Source organism: Tinamus guttatus, unplaced genomic scaffold (assembly GCF_059628265.1).
Source record: "Tinamus guttatus ecotype Peru unplaced genomic scaffold, ASM5962826v1 Tinamus_guttatus_pri_ptg000710l, whole genome shotgun sequence".
Taxonomy (NCBI): domain Eukaryota; kingdom Metazoa; phylum Chordata; class Aves; order Tinamiformes; family Tinamidae; genus Tinamus; species Tinamus guttatus.
In genome coordinates this window covers 5,579,097-5,593,886 of record NW_028289244.1, presented here as the reverse complement: position 1 = coordinate 5,593,886, position 14,790 = coordinate 5,579,097, and the positions used below count along the sequence as shown (strand labels likewise).

The 14,790-nt window shown below is 45.4% G+C and overlaps 1 protein-coding gene across 2 annotated transcripts in view; it reads left to right on the top strand.

The window, feature by feature from the left end:
- The first annotated feature begins 13,354 nt into the window (after positions 1–13,354).
- The window catches only part of GLRA1 (glycine receptor alpha 1), a 34,992-nt gene continuing 33,556 nt past the window's right edge, over positions 13,355–14,790 (top strand). For both annotated transcript variants that reach the window (XM_088536955.1, XM_088536954.1), the window contains exon 1: positions 13,355–13,439. In XM_088536955.1, coding sequence (XP_088393081.1) covers positions 13,384–13,439 — 56 coding nt within the window. In that variant the 5' untranslated portion in view covers positions 13,355–13,383. The remainder of the gene's footprint in view (positions 13,440–14,790) is intronic.

Sequence of the window (14,790 nt, the reverse complement as noted above, 5' to 3'; positions counted from 1 at the left end):
GTGCAAATCTAAAGCATTAAGTCTGAGACAAGGCAAGAAGGTCATTGTGTTGATGTGCGAGGCACAGAGACACCCCAGTGTTTCTAGAGAGTTCAGTTCTGCCTTCATGCTCTGCAAATCTTCCTTCCCCTAAGCCCCTTACCTGATGGAACTATTTTCTCATATCTGTCTGCAGCCCATTTGTTATCCCCTCTATTAATAAACCTTGCTTCCCTGATGAATGACTGCCATTTATCATTAAATTAGACGATGAAATGGGTCTTAAAAAAAAAAAAGATTAAATATTACCAACAGAATATTTCTGCATTATGAAACTCCATCTTCTCTACCAAATGCAGAAGTAACAATGCTTAATGCAGTCCTAGGATGAGCCAAGGTGGGAGAGACAATGGAAAGGTGACAATCTGCTAGGTAAATATACAGATCAATCTAAAAAAATAGCTGAAGGAGAACACACAGTATTCTTAGCCATGATGCACTCTTCAGTCTTCTAGTGGCACAATACAAAGACCACCTTATATGTAGATGAGGCTACCAGGAACGGACGTGGCAATGCACAGCCTAAGGAGTAAACACCATGATTCTGCACATGCTGTGGCCAACTGCAAAATAAAAGTCCAAGCACAAAAAGCATCCAACTATGCAGGAAGCAGCTCTGCTGGAAACCCCTGCCAGCCTCTTTATCCTCCTTGCACCATGCAGGTCCCAAGAACTGTCCTTTAGGAAGGCACTTACAGCCAACACTGGTGTGAGTACAGAGCGTGTCCTGGACTCTGCTGCGCCTTGGAAAGCAGGTGTGCTGCTGCTTGGGAGCTTTGCCATGTGCTCTCATTCCCTAGCCACAGAATCCCCATTTCCAAGTGGAGAGAGCATTTACCAGTCAGATCTGGTTATGAGGGCAATGGAAAAGCCTGGGCCTTTCCTGGGGCACGTCCATGCCCAGCTGCACAACTGGGGGCAAGAAGAGATGGGTCCAAGTCCGACAGGCCAAAGGGCCCTTCAGGAAAGGGTGCGACCGCGAGGGCTATGCCGAGCTGCTCTCACATATCCCCACGTCCAACCCCCTTTACCGCTACCGTCAGCCTTGGTCGAGCAAAACAAAAATAACACTGCACTGGAAGCACAGCAAAAAATAAACCCAGTATCATTCTCCAACAGCCCCCAGAGCCAATAATCTCTTCACACACCTAGTTATTTGATTTCTATCTCCAGAGCTTAGGAAGTCATTTTCATTCATTTTTGGATGCTAAGCAGATAATCCACCTTCTATCCCCACAAGTCAACAGCACAGACAGAAGGAAGAACTGGGCTCCCACTCCACTGTGACCCGTTTGCCTGTGATGAACTTTCTTCTGTAATTACTGCAAAAAAAAAAAAAAAAAAAAACCCAAACCCCACAATCCACACCACTAACTTCATAAATTCATAAATGCCGGTATACTCTTTCCCTCTGCTTGGGATCTTTGCTGTAAACACACACTCTGGCAGGGCTATTCACAAGCCTATGTCAGACTCCTGCAATGAAGGAATCTATTAATTCCACGGAAGGGCTCATTCTCTAAAGAGCTACTGATAAAATGGGACTGATAAGATGGAGGTAATTTAAAGGTCAGATGAAATCCAGATGTTATTCATCCTGCTTTATAACGGAACATTACCAAGATGCTTCATCAGAAAAGGGGCATTTATATATATATATATTTTTTTTTTAAAAGAAAAATTGCTTATCTGCAACAGAGATACTGAATGTCTCATGGGAAACCTTGCTGCATTTATCTTCCCAGCAGCTGGTATCCTGCTGCCAGCCTGAGTGTCCCTTTCTGGAAATTAAATCTCCTATCATCTTTTTATCGCACACTGAAAAGGGAAACCAAATGAAATGGGAACCAAGCACAATGTTCACGCGAGCAGCTGAAGCAAGAACTGAAACCGACAGGACTTGCCTTAATTCAAGCACTTAAGACTAACACGAACAGGTTACTGCCCCCCTCCTGCCCTTGCTTTGTGCTTGGGACACTCGCTGCTCGCTCAGCGCAGCTGCCTGCTCCAAGCCTCCACTTGCCATTGGGCCCACAAGTCCCCGAGGCTTGAATCCTGGCCTCTTTACTCCAAAAGAGTGTGAAAACTTTACCTACATGTATAGATTTTTTTTTCACCCCATTTAGTAACATAATACTTCTCCCTTTTCTATTAAGCTATATTAAGGCACAACACATCATCTGATGCCACCATGGGATCTAAACTCGAAGAAGAAACTCCAGGGTACTGAATTCACTGGACACAGTGTTTGCCCCCCAGTGCCCCATTTTCAGATAAGAACTGAAAAACATGGATTTTGCAAGACAGCCACTTCTGTCATTATCAAGTAGCTCACGGCAACCTTGAGACAGTTACATGCTAGAGGAAACTCAGGAGGACACTGCAATGAAGCCACATCTAGGTGTCCCGAATCCCACACTTATTGTTGAACCTGGTTTGGTTCCTACTAGATTCCCAGGTGTTGCTGGGTGTTTGGACATATGGACAACGAGTGAGCTGAGCGACTTCATTCCATCAGGGAATTAATTTCTTTCTTTTCCTCATCTAAAAGCCAGGCAGGCTCCTGTGTGCTCATCTCACCCCAGTGCATAGTAATTGAACATTACCTGTTGAACATAATCCGAGAAAATCCTCAACTGCCATGCAAAGGTTTGAATGGCTAATACCAATTAAATCCACTTCGGCGTGTTTGTGTGGGAATTGCGCCTAAACATAATTAGAATTTTTGGAAGCATCTGGGCATCTGCTCAACAGGCAAAGCCTAAATACAATCACAAGGAAAAGGAACAAGAGCTGCGATTTGATGCCTCCCAATACAAAGCACTCTGATGTCAATGAAAAGCAGCAGTGCCCTCCAAGCACAGGAATTTGTCTTTCGCTCTTCAGCTTGTCACAGCCCGCGTTCCTGGGTCACACACCCCTGGGAGCTGGGGAAGGAAGGCACTACTAACAGCTTGGCTCTTCATCCCGCCCTGCCCAGGCATCCGCTACTGCCACCTGTTTGACACACAAACCTGGCTGGTCTGACAATCCTTCCAATGTACCAAGGTTTTACATGTTGAGCTATTCAATCCCAAACACAGAGGGGCTTCCAAGCTATGAAATCCAATCCAAATAGTTTTCCTCATTTTTACACACAGTGCTCTTTGCAATCTCTGATCCTCATCAAGAAAATACACAGGAACTGAGGATGTCAACAACATAAGAAGTTTCTCAGCTGGAATGAGGTCCAGACAAGCTCCTTCTGGCTAGCTGAAGAGGCAGGGCTCATCTGGCTTCTCTGCTTCCCACTGCAATAGGAGACTGTTGCAGTCACCTCTCTCCTTCCCTCCAGTCTATTTTCTTTCTTCATCCTTCAACACGCTCCTCCCCAAATCTCTATAATTAATATTAAACGTTACAGTTTTGTCCTATTAACACAAATTGCCCTTTCCAGAGACAGATTAAAAAGAGTTTCCACTGGGGCTTTCTCCTCTCCTTTACAGTTTTGCTTCTGTGATCAGGGCTGTCTGTGTCTTTCACTAGCTCCTAGGGAAAAGGAGTGGGAGGGAAAAAGACGACAAACACTTATTAGCAACTCCTTTGAAGAGCCAGAGATTGTGAATTAAACTGATGATTAACTCCCCTCTTACCAACAGACAGGTTCTCCTTTTCTTCTCCCTTCTCCTCCTCCCATAGGAATGGTAATTGGAAATCACACAAATCATGTGCACAAAGTTCTCTTGAGCAATTTACTGAGCATCTTTAATCAGCAGACTCTTTCTCTCCCCTTTTCTTTGGGGATTCTTTGCTCAGTGAGAAATACACGTCCATAAAACACTGAAGCATACAGGCATGGGTATGGCATGGGGGTGCTCATGCATTCCCCTTATCATGACCCTTCCAGTTTGGCTCCTCAAACAGGAAAGAATAGCCCATGTTGGACCAGAGCAACACGTTGAACACATGTTCCCAGATAGCTTAGTGATATTCCAGCCCTGAATTCTTAAGAAATATTTAGGCAGAGGTGCCTCATCAGGCAGCTGCATTTAGCATTGCAAAGGCCAGGGCTGGCGGGTCCTCCTCCACCACCGCACACAGCCACCACCACCGCCAACAACCTTCTTGTGGTCCTCGCTGGAGCAGATTTGCTGCTAACAGTAATGTCCAAAGATGCCACTAGTCTGAAACAGCAAGTCTTGGACCCTGCTACAAATCCCCATTCATCACCAAAAATGTGGACACCCACAGATTTGATGACTGGTGAAATATATCCCCCAGCTGCACTGCTGACATTTGCCCAGACACAACTAACTGGGAGAAAGCCAAGATCCTCCTTCCTAAAAACACCAACCCTAGGGGAGATTCCTGAGCTCCCTCGGGATCAACACCACCAATGAAATCTGGTCACTGAGAATTCATCATACTAATTCAAATCCAACCAGTTATCATAAAGTCTAACATGTATGAAATAAGGCACATGCTTAAAGTGATTTAGATCTTCATAAACAATGCTGTTATTGCCAGCATTTTCCATGCTAGGTTTCTCCTTAACTTTTCACCAAAATGTTGCAGAATTTTAAAAGGAAAAAGATAGCTTCAATGACGCTAAAAAAAGCACCCCTCTATGCAATGTTAATAGGTGCTAATGTTTTCAGTAGTTCAGACTGAGGATGTAGATTCAGCACCTCTTAGATTTCCCACAGAGACCTGCCCAACCTCAGGCAAGTTACAATCCCCTGGAAAACTCCCAGTTCCCCAAAGCTTATAGAAGCTCTCCCAATTTTTACCTAACTGGAACCAGACTACTACTCGGACACACACAGCTCTTCCCATACCGTTTCTCAAGGCAGTGGAAATGCATCCAGACGGGGTCAGTTCTGCAAGTTCTTCAAGTTCACATACCCAAGATCCTAAACGGTGTTTTCCTAAGCAGTGCATTTTGCCAGCTACCTGTACTATTTTGGAAGAACCTTAAGATGAACTGAAACTACATAGTGCAGCATATGGAAGTTCATGCAGCTGTTGATATGCTTTGGCTATTCCTTCACAGACAATTTAGCTAGCTCTTAGCATATAGAAAGGCATACTAGGAGAGCCCATATGCACAACAAAGCTCTCTTCAAAACTGAATCCTGTATCTAAGCTCTAGCCCTTTGGCAGACTTCTTCCACTTCAGACAATACAGATGCAAGAAGTGGGACATCAGGAGCATCTCCTGATCTTTATCATCATCAGAAACACAATGTGTTTTTCCCCAACAGTAAATGAGACTACTTCCAAAGAGCAGTATTCTCTGCTTTGTTCTCCCCATCCCAGCCCAAGACAGCTTAGGCACGGATGCTTTCAAATAAACTCATAGAATCATAAAATCATTAAGGTTGGGAGGGACCTCTAGAGATCGTCTAGTCCAACCCCTCTGCACACACAGGGTCACCTACAGCATCAGTTCAAGAGATTATTTTTGGTGGGATAAATCATTTGAAAGGATAGGGAGGATTACTCTCATGTCTCTCCTAGCTCATAACACACTATGCAAAGAGTTAGGAAGCAGAGCTCTATTTGCACCTCCACATAGAGCAGCAGCAGGCACAGATGCGTTTCTGCATCTGCTACATTCAGACAATGAGCTAAAAGAGAACAGAGCATCACAAGTTTCTTTGCTTCCCATTGAAGAGCTACCCATTGACTTGATTTGCTGCCTTTTATTTCCAGGCGGCAGCTTCAAAGATTCCGTAATCAAGCAGCAAATGCAAAGTGAGGCCACGTCTGGTCACAGGCGCAGAGATTTAATGAGAGGACTGCGATGCTCCATGTCTCAGCCGAGCTGTTTCTCACCCTCAGTGTTCCAAGTCTTCGCTGTAACTTAATAAAGCCCTTCCTCGCTGCGCAGCCCCGATAAATCACTGTCTAATTCAATCGCCTTGGTAACAAGCTGTTTTCATGGGGGAGGGAAAGCTACATGGAAGAAATATCATGAATGGGCTGCAATTACTTTCCATGACTTGTCCAAAGGAAATGCATGTTAACATTACAATTTTTACCATAAAAAATTATATTGATGCTTTGAAAAAAATCAAAACTAGCCTATTTTTTTTTCCAAACCCACTGCTGCTGCAAATCCATTCTGTTTACATCCCTTTTTTTATGTTTCCGTTCTTTTCAGTAACTAGGGGACACGGACATGGTGCAAATTTGCACAGGCTGTGCAATCTTAGCTCTTTTCGAGGCATGCAGCAGGTAAAGCAACAATGGAAAAATACTGCAGAACTGGTAACCAAGAGCGCTTTAGTGCCTTTGTCTTGGCTAAGTGCGGATGCAGAAGCTACGTGCCTTAAGAGTCATTAGAATCCACTAATATTTAGATCCTTTCAAGAGGAAAGACTATTTTGATTTTGACAGTAAAAGCAATCTTGCAGTTGGGGCAAAAAAAGATGGTGATATGGCAGAACTGGTGTCCTTCCCCCACACTGCCCTTTAGGGATATTCCTCGTGCAAAACAAATAATATTAATCACTACTGTCTTAGGAATATCAGTTGATTCCGTTCATTCCAAATGGGAGTCATTTGGTTATCACTAGGGAGAAACTCATCAAGAGCTGTGGTCAAGTTGTGTGCGCACAGGCTCGCTCAAAAGACAAACGTTCCCTTCATGCATATTTAGCAACAGGCAAACAGGCAAAGATAACTATGCCCAATTCCTTTGTTTAATCCAAACAGAACAGTCCACACTGCCTAACGCCAATTGATGAATCAGTATCACACACACACAAAACCTCACAGATTACAGAAAGGCCATTAGCAACACGGTCCTGCATCAGCTCTCCTCTTAAAAACATGTAGCTTTTACTCCTCTCATGAGGATCAAAAAAAGTAGCTTAGGTCAATGAGTGAAATTTCTGCAAGTTCACAAGACTACAGTTTTGAACAATAAAATAAAATTTGGCCGTGTAATAAATTCTCTGCCTAAATACACGGCAAATTCACTGCTGGCCCATCAGGGGAAGGGTTATTCTAGTTGGCAACGCAGCAGCCAGATCTGCCACCTACACCCTTGAGAAGCACATCCTGTAAACTGAGCAAGGCAAAGGAACAGGGATTGAAGCAGTGCAGAGAGAGGCCCCTACGCACGCACTGCATCTCCTCCGTGCCATCAAACCTGGAAGAACCTCAGATGGGGGAAAGACTGTGTCTTCTGCTTACGCAATATGAAAACTCACCTGATTAAGTAGCACTTTGTGAAGCATTAGAAACTGAGACCACTAGCAAGGGCAGCTCCACAGATCTCTTCAGAGGGAAAAAATACTTATTAAGGAGAACGGACTAGACCAGACCTTTTAGACTGGCTAAAAGAGCAGGGATCCTAACGAGCTTCTTTTTATCCTTCAGAGGTCTGACATGCAAGTATGTCCATTGCCAAAAGAAGAGAATAATAATAATAAAGAGCTGCAGATTTTTTCTTTCACTCCAGAAGATAAATTATGCTACTCCATGCTATGAGTGAATTGGGGCATGTGAGAGGATGTTTCTGCATGTGAATACATGGACACCGAGGGGTCACTTCAACACTGCTGCCTGTTATTTGATTTGCTTCCGAGTCTGCTGCTTGCGGTCCAGATTTTCCTCTAGGAGGGTTCCCCTTCCTGCTGTCATCCACACCAATGCTATTGAATCTGCCAAAAGAGTGAGATAAGGGAGGAAACGCCTCTCTCCCAGCCCTTAAAAAAAAAGAAAGCGGGGAGGGGGAGCAGGGAATTGAATTCCTCGTTTGGCCCTGGATGCTTCTATCTGTGGGCCATAACCGGGTGTCTGATCACCTCAGAATAAATGCAAGGCCTGTTTAAATTCAAGCAAACAGCCAAGGCACGTTTTAGGAGGGCTCGGTTTCCTGTAGCTCCTGCCTCAACAAGACTCTCATGCTACGGGTTTCACTCAGCCAAGGGCCAAGACACTGTTTCCCCAACACATACTTGATGTTCAGCACCCAAAAAGTCCCAGCCAGACTGGCTTGTAAGGGCAACTTCAGCTTATTTTTCATTTGCATGAAAGTGGATATGAAGGTTTTATTGGCCAAGACCTTGGAAAGGAAGAATACTTCTAGGTTCTTTGGGATCGCCTGGTAATTATGCTGCAGAGATCAGAAAATAATTAACTTGTGACCTGCATCTGAAGCTTTTAATGGAAACAGCAGTGCATTTTCTCTAGAGCTATGTGGTACATGCCTGCTTTCTTACTAGGTACCCTCCCAACACTACATAAATTAAAACAGTGACAAACACATGAGATGGAGCAAAACTATTCACAGCTCAAGTCAAGTGTCATTACATGAAATATAAGACATTGAAAAATATTAATAAATCAGCAGTTCTATGGGAAAGCATGACCAGCCATTCATTTTAATTCCTCTTCATCAGGTATTAGTACCTTGACCCGATTCCTGCATCTGACACGAGCAACAAAGACACTCACCAGAAGACTTGAATGTTGCTCTCGGTAAACTCGGTAAACTGACCTTCTGCAAACATATAATTTATCATGAATTCCTTCTAGTGCAGAGCTACTTAACACTGCTTGCCAAAGAGTCTATGAGCACAGAGAGGGGCTGCGCTTCCACCTATGAGACATCCATACGGCCCCTAATCTACTGGCAAAGAAATCCATTGCCATGAGTGTGAAGTCAAGGACAACCTGTATCTGCTCTTTCTGCAGAGAGTGATACTCGGTAGCAATCTTTACATTTAAGATATTCAGCACACAGCACATATATGCCCTACAGGAGAGAACACTGGTAGAAACAGGACAGCAGATGTAGATGCACCATATGGGCAATTCAGATGGCCACTTGCACGTTCTGGGGAGAAGAAAGTAACACACGGAGGCCCAAGCATTTCTGTGCAGGCTGCCTCTACCTGATCACTACACCCTTCATGTGAACACACACTTGTATATAGCACTAACACCTTCTGTGTATGCATGCATGTGTGGCTATAAAAATATTCCCTGGCTCATTAGAACCGCAAGGAATGTTCTGCACCATTTTCCTCCAGCTTAACCAAAAAAAAATGTTTATAAACAGTTGCCAGGTCCTTGGCTCCTACAAACTGTTTTTTTAGTTTGGTTTTTTGTTGTTGTTGGGTTTTTTGGTTTGTTTGTCTGTTTTGCCAGCAACATACCTCAGTTTTGGAGCGTCTTCATCCTGGGTGCTGCTCCTAGCAGTGCACATGAACCACAGATTGTGTCCCTGTCCTCATCTTCCTCCACAGCTGCAGCTCATGCCACCAGCCACCAAATGGCCCATTTTTGATTACAACCATATCCCATTTATGACAATGCCCACTTCCAGAACAGCCATCCGTGACATGACAAGAGAGCACAACCTTGTACTGAAAGCATATTTCACAAGCCATCTATCTCTGGAACAACAGGGAGACAGTCGTCCAACTACCTAAAACACTAAAAAACAAATGGAGAGAAACAAGAAACCCACCAAGTGCACTGAAATATTAGAGTCCAAAATCATCAGTACTAACTGAAAAGTCCCATAAGGACCCCCCCACCAAAAAAAAAAAAATCAAGAGAAGACATTCATTCCATTGAGGAGCCTAAAGTTACACAGAATTTGGTTGCATCTATTGGCTATTGCATCAGTGAGATGCCAGCTGGCTGCAACATTTGAAATGCTGATCATTTCCAGAAAATTTAGGTTTAAACACCGTCCTCTTAAATGAGCCATCAGAAGACATTTCATCCTCCCCTAGTTACCCCACAATAATCATCCCTCTGGTATCTTGTACATCCTCTGAATACTAATGAAAAGAATTCACCAGTCACAGATAGGAAAAAAAAATGATGCAGAAGCTTCCCAGACTGAGTTCCCACACTGTGTTTACAACATCTGCCCGCACAGAATCAAACTAGCAAAAACAGCAACAAAAGCGAATGCGCAGCAGGTAATTCTAACACTTAAGAGATTCATTTGACATTATGACGACTTTACTTGAATTCTGCTATTTGTACAACTGCCACCAGGGAGATATACTATAAACATCTAGCAAAACCTTTTGGAGTCTGACAGAAAAATAAGAAACTTCACAAGTAAACTCAAATAAAATAAAACAGTTAGAACTGAATCTAAGAGGAAGGAAGGGCAGATAATGAGGAAAAGCAGAGTTGCCAACCAGTTCCTGATGACAAAGCTTACTTATACTAGCGTAGAGAAAACTCAGTTTCAGACATTTGTAGATCTTCCCCAGACCACGTTTATCTGAGAATGAGATGGCAGAAAAAGATCAAACCCAGCAGTGCCCAGAGCCAGTGTGTGTCAGTACAGCACACACCTCCCTGCGGATGCGTTTCACTACTTGCTATTTGGCTGCTGCTGTTTCCTGAACCACCCAGCTTAACCTGAAGGGAGGGAACTGCAGGGACCCGGAGCCACCGCGGAGCAAGGTGCCACACGTTCGAGCAGCACACATGGCACTGCACCAAGGGAAGCAGGCAGCAAAACCCTGTCACCAGCTGCTCCATAGGTTAATAAACCCAGTCAGAAAGGGAGAACAGACCCAAAGCTTTTATCCAGAACATGTCCCGATCCCAATTACAGCAAACACAGATGGCAGAAGGTACAGGTACTTTTAGGGCTTTCCTAAAAAGAGATACAAATTTTGCACCCTTTAAATGCAAATCTGTTTCAGTTTTACTCTCTGATCCAGACCATATTTGATGCCTAAACGTGATCTGTTCAAGTGCTGCAAGACTTCGTTGTCTCAGTTTCCCCACACGCCCCTTATGCTTCCCCAGTAACAACAGCCACTCAAAGACTAGCAGACAAAGTCCCCAGCACATGCAAATCACGGACTGTGGCACCGGTATCAAGAGCAGAGGAAACGGCAAAGCAGGTGAATTCTTCCCCTTAGAAAGGGGCTTTTGAGGCGCTTTGGCAAGAGTGACTCCGAAGTGTCAAGGAGCCCCCTGCTTCCTTGATCACCCGCACAGCCACCCTCCTTCCCTAAACACAAGGCAATGCAAAGAGACTACAGAGGCAGATAGAGAAACAAGTCCAAATTCCCTTGATAAGAGGAACATCAGAAACCAAGGCAGAAACTGCATGAGACATCTCTCAAAGCTCATTTCAAAGGGAGCCAGCAGGATTAACAGCACCTCGATGGCACCTACAGATGCAGGGAAGCACCATTTCCCTCCCTCTGTGCAGATCCTGCTGGCATTCCCAGCCCGGAGCTCTTCCTCGGGGCTGTCAGCAGGGAGGGAGGAAGCAGTGACAGCAGCTCATCCATGTGGGGATAACTACGAGGACAGAAAGTGCGGTGAGGAGCCAACAAGCAGCACATCCTGCTGGGAGCCACATCCCCCAAAGTCACCAAAGGTTCAACATGAAGCCTATTATTAATCTAGCTAGACGCTGAGACTCAGTACATGCAGTAAAACAGATTAATCTCCTTCTCTGAAAATGGGTAGAAGTCAAGCAGGTCTGTTTTACGCTTTGCTTTTGAATGATGCAACCTGTACAGTAGCTCTGTCCCATCACAATGCTAAACAAGCATGCTGATTTAAACCAAATGCAAGCAGGATCAAAAGCATCAGGTCACTTCTGGCACCACAGTAAGGTCTTCTGAGATACAGCTCTAACTGTTGAGACAGGCTTGTCTAATTGCTAGTCTGGAGCGCTACAGCAGTCGTAGTGGGGCAAGCAGTCCCTTCCCCGCAATAAAAAGCAGCTAGAAAGAGGTTAAAGGACTTTCTTGGTCCTGGGACAGTTTCACAGAGCAGGTGACAAGTAAACAGTGCATAACTTAAGGTAGAAAAAAACCCTTACACTGAGACAAGAGAGAAGAAAGAAATCCCAGATGACTTGAAAGTTACATTTTATTTCAATTCTCAGAAATCATTCAGAATCCAAGCAGAGTGAAAAAGCCCTGCTAACACTGTGGCTATAGAGCACACCCCTTCCCCGGAGCCCTCCGCACTCAGCAGCGCCCTGTGAGATGCTGGGGCTGCAGAAGCGAACTGCTAAATGCTCCTTACCTGCTCCAGCCTTGGTAGCTCTGGTGACTGCCCAATGTCTTTGCAAAAGCAAATGGGGAAAAAAAAAAAACAAGAAAAAAAAGGTAAAACAAAATACATTTTAAAAAATCCTTATAAAGCAACAGCAGCACACACAGCAACTGCTAGCCAAGCAAATCTTCCAAGAGATGGAGACTTAAGGCATGTTAAGCTTGCCGTGTCAAGGGAGACGATTTCATAGACTTCTTAAAAAGACAGTGACTTGGGTTAAAAAAACTAAAATAAGCCAAAAATGTATCAGCGCTTTAAAGGTTAACAGCCTCTGCTGTACAACATGCCTTTATCCAACCACATCCTCGAGTACTTTTTTCAGCCCTAAGACCAATGAGCACAGCTAAGAGGAGGGCCTTGGGATGCCGAGGGACTGGGCTACCCCCTCCCCTCGCCTTTCCTCTCTTCTCCCTCCCCCCTCCCCCTTTTTTTTAGTTTAGTAAATTAATGCAGCAAGAAACTCCCAAGATCTGGCAAGTCCTGGCAGGGGAGAGGGCAGAGGGGAAATGAAATGCATTAGGAGGACACAGAGCCACTTTCTCTTTGAGCGCAATGGGAGTGCTTCCCAAGAAACTTCCCCTTTGCTCCCCTCTGCGTTAGCCGTGAGCAATGGGACACCTTCCCTACAGCAGCAATAACTTATTCAGAAGGAAAACAGCCCAGGAAGCAGGAATCAACGGCAGCCAAACGGCGGGCAGAAAAGCAACACAACGGGGACTGCAGCACGGCTTCACGCTGGCAAATTCCTGTGGATGTAATTAGGAAGACTCGGGGCTGGCAGCAGAGATTAAAGTCCTGGGTTGTTGAAGGGCCCCTGCACCTCCTCCTCCCGCCACCCTGATGGCAAACCTACAGCCCCTGCATCTGCCCCGCTCGCCAGCCTGATGTCCGGAGCAGGATCCTGCTGAAGGGAGATTTCAGCGCGAGCAGCCCGACCCTCCGGCCGCGAGCGCTGCTGCAGTGGCGGGGACACCCGGAGAGGAGGGACGAGCCGCGGCGGAGCGGAGCCGCCAGGCGCCCCGCGGAGCGGCGCTGTCCAGGGTGCTGAGCGGGGGCGCCCGCCGCGGCGCTGTCCAGGGTGCTGAGCGGGGCCGCCCGCCGCGGCGCTGTCCAGGGTGCTGAGCGGGGCCGCCCGCCGCGGCGCTGCGCGGGGCGCTGAGCGGGGGCGCCCGCCCGCCCTCCACAAGGGCGCCTCGCTCCCCTGCCCCTGGCTCCCCAAGTGCCGTTTACTTTATTGGCCAGCCCCAGCGGCCCACCCCTTGCGGAGTACAAAAAGAGGAGAGAGCTGGAAAAATGTGCAGCGTCAACGCGCTCGGAGTCTACGTGTGGGAGACAATCGTTTTCTTCAGGTAAGGCTCGTGTTTGCGGGAGGAGCGTGCGTGCAGCGGGCACTGCCTGGCAGGCTGCAGCGCAGCTTGAGCTCCAGCGTTACCCCATCGCAATCTACCTTTCTGCCCTTCCGCCTCTGCTTGGTTGCCCGGGATTGACTAGCACAGAGCCCCAGGCTCGGGACTTTCCGCAGCTTTAGGAGTTACTCCGTTTAATTAGCACTGCAATCTTGCTAACCGCAGTGCTGAAAACACCGACCCCGGCTGGTTGCAAAGTGACAACTAGTGGCGGCTGGGAACCCTGCACTTGAATTTGCCCGGGTAAATATCCCTTCCTCACCCCCTCCCCATCATCACATTGCAGGTTAAGGTGAATTTTTGTGGGATGCCTCTGCTATCAAATTTTGTTATCCTAAGAAATTGCAGGCTTCCTTTTTAAGGAGGGCTCAGCCCATCGTGCCAGCTTGTTATGTCTGTAGGCACTGAAAACACAGAAATAGGCACCTTTCTTATCAACTTTTTTCCCCTCTTTCCTGCAGTTTGTAAAACCCTTTGCTTGCTAAACCGAAACAAATATTGAAAGGGACAGCAGGACCATTTTTGTGTTTATCTCCAATATCAAATACCTGTATTTTGAGTCCATTTTGGAAGTGCTCAATTTTTTCATTAAGGGCTAAGAGAAGGATTTTTTTTTTAATGTAAAAGTGTTTCTTTCTCCATGTCTCCTTGAAATGCTTCAGTTAGACAAATGAAATATCAAGAGGTGTAAGGTAGAAGCTTTTCTCTATCTACATGACCAATGATAACTCGGGTAGTGATAGATAACATACATGCAACTTAAAGAAAAAAAAAATCTTCTTTCATGAGCTAAGGTCTCTTAAACAGATCATCTCTGACACATGGATTCCCCTATGTCTCAAAGTCTCATCTTACAGTTTAACAAGAAAGGATATTATTTATAGATACAACATACATTATCAGAGTAATACTTATTTTATAAATCACAGTAGCATAATTGCTGACACTGGCAAGACTTTTCTAGCTAGTGATATTTTTCCCCACGAATACTTGTCTTTCCAAGCCTGACAACTGGGGCATCTCCACTTCCTCCTCCTGCAATTCCCCAAGATTGCAGGATCAACCAAACACACTTCACACACAGTATTTGTTGGGAGAAGCAACAAAAGTTCTGGAAATAAGTAAAAATCACCACAATTCAAACACTGAGTAACATTTGAGTACTTCAGAACCATCCCTTCAAGTCTTATTCAGCCACAAACGTATAGCAGCACTGCATGTTATAGAGCAAGAGACTAAAAGAAAGCACATGTACACACAATAAACCCTTTAATTTAGCAAGCAAAGAAATTAA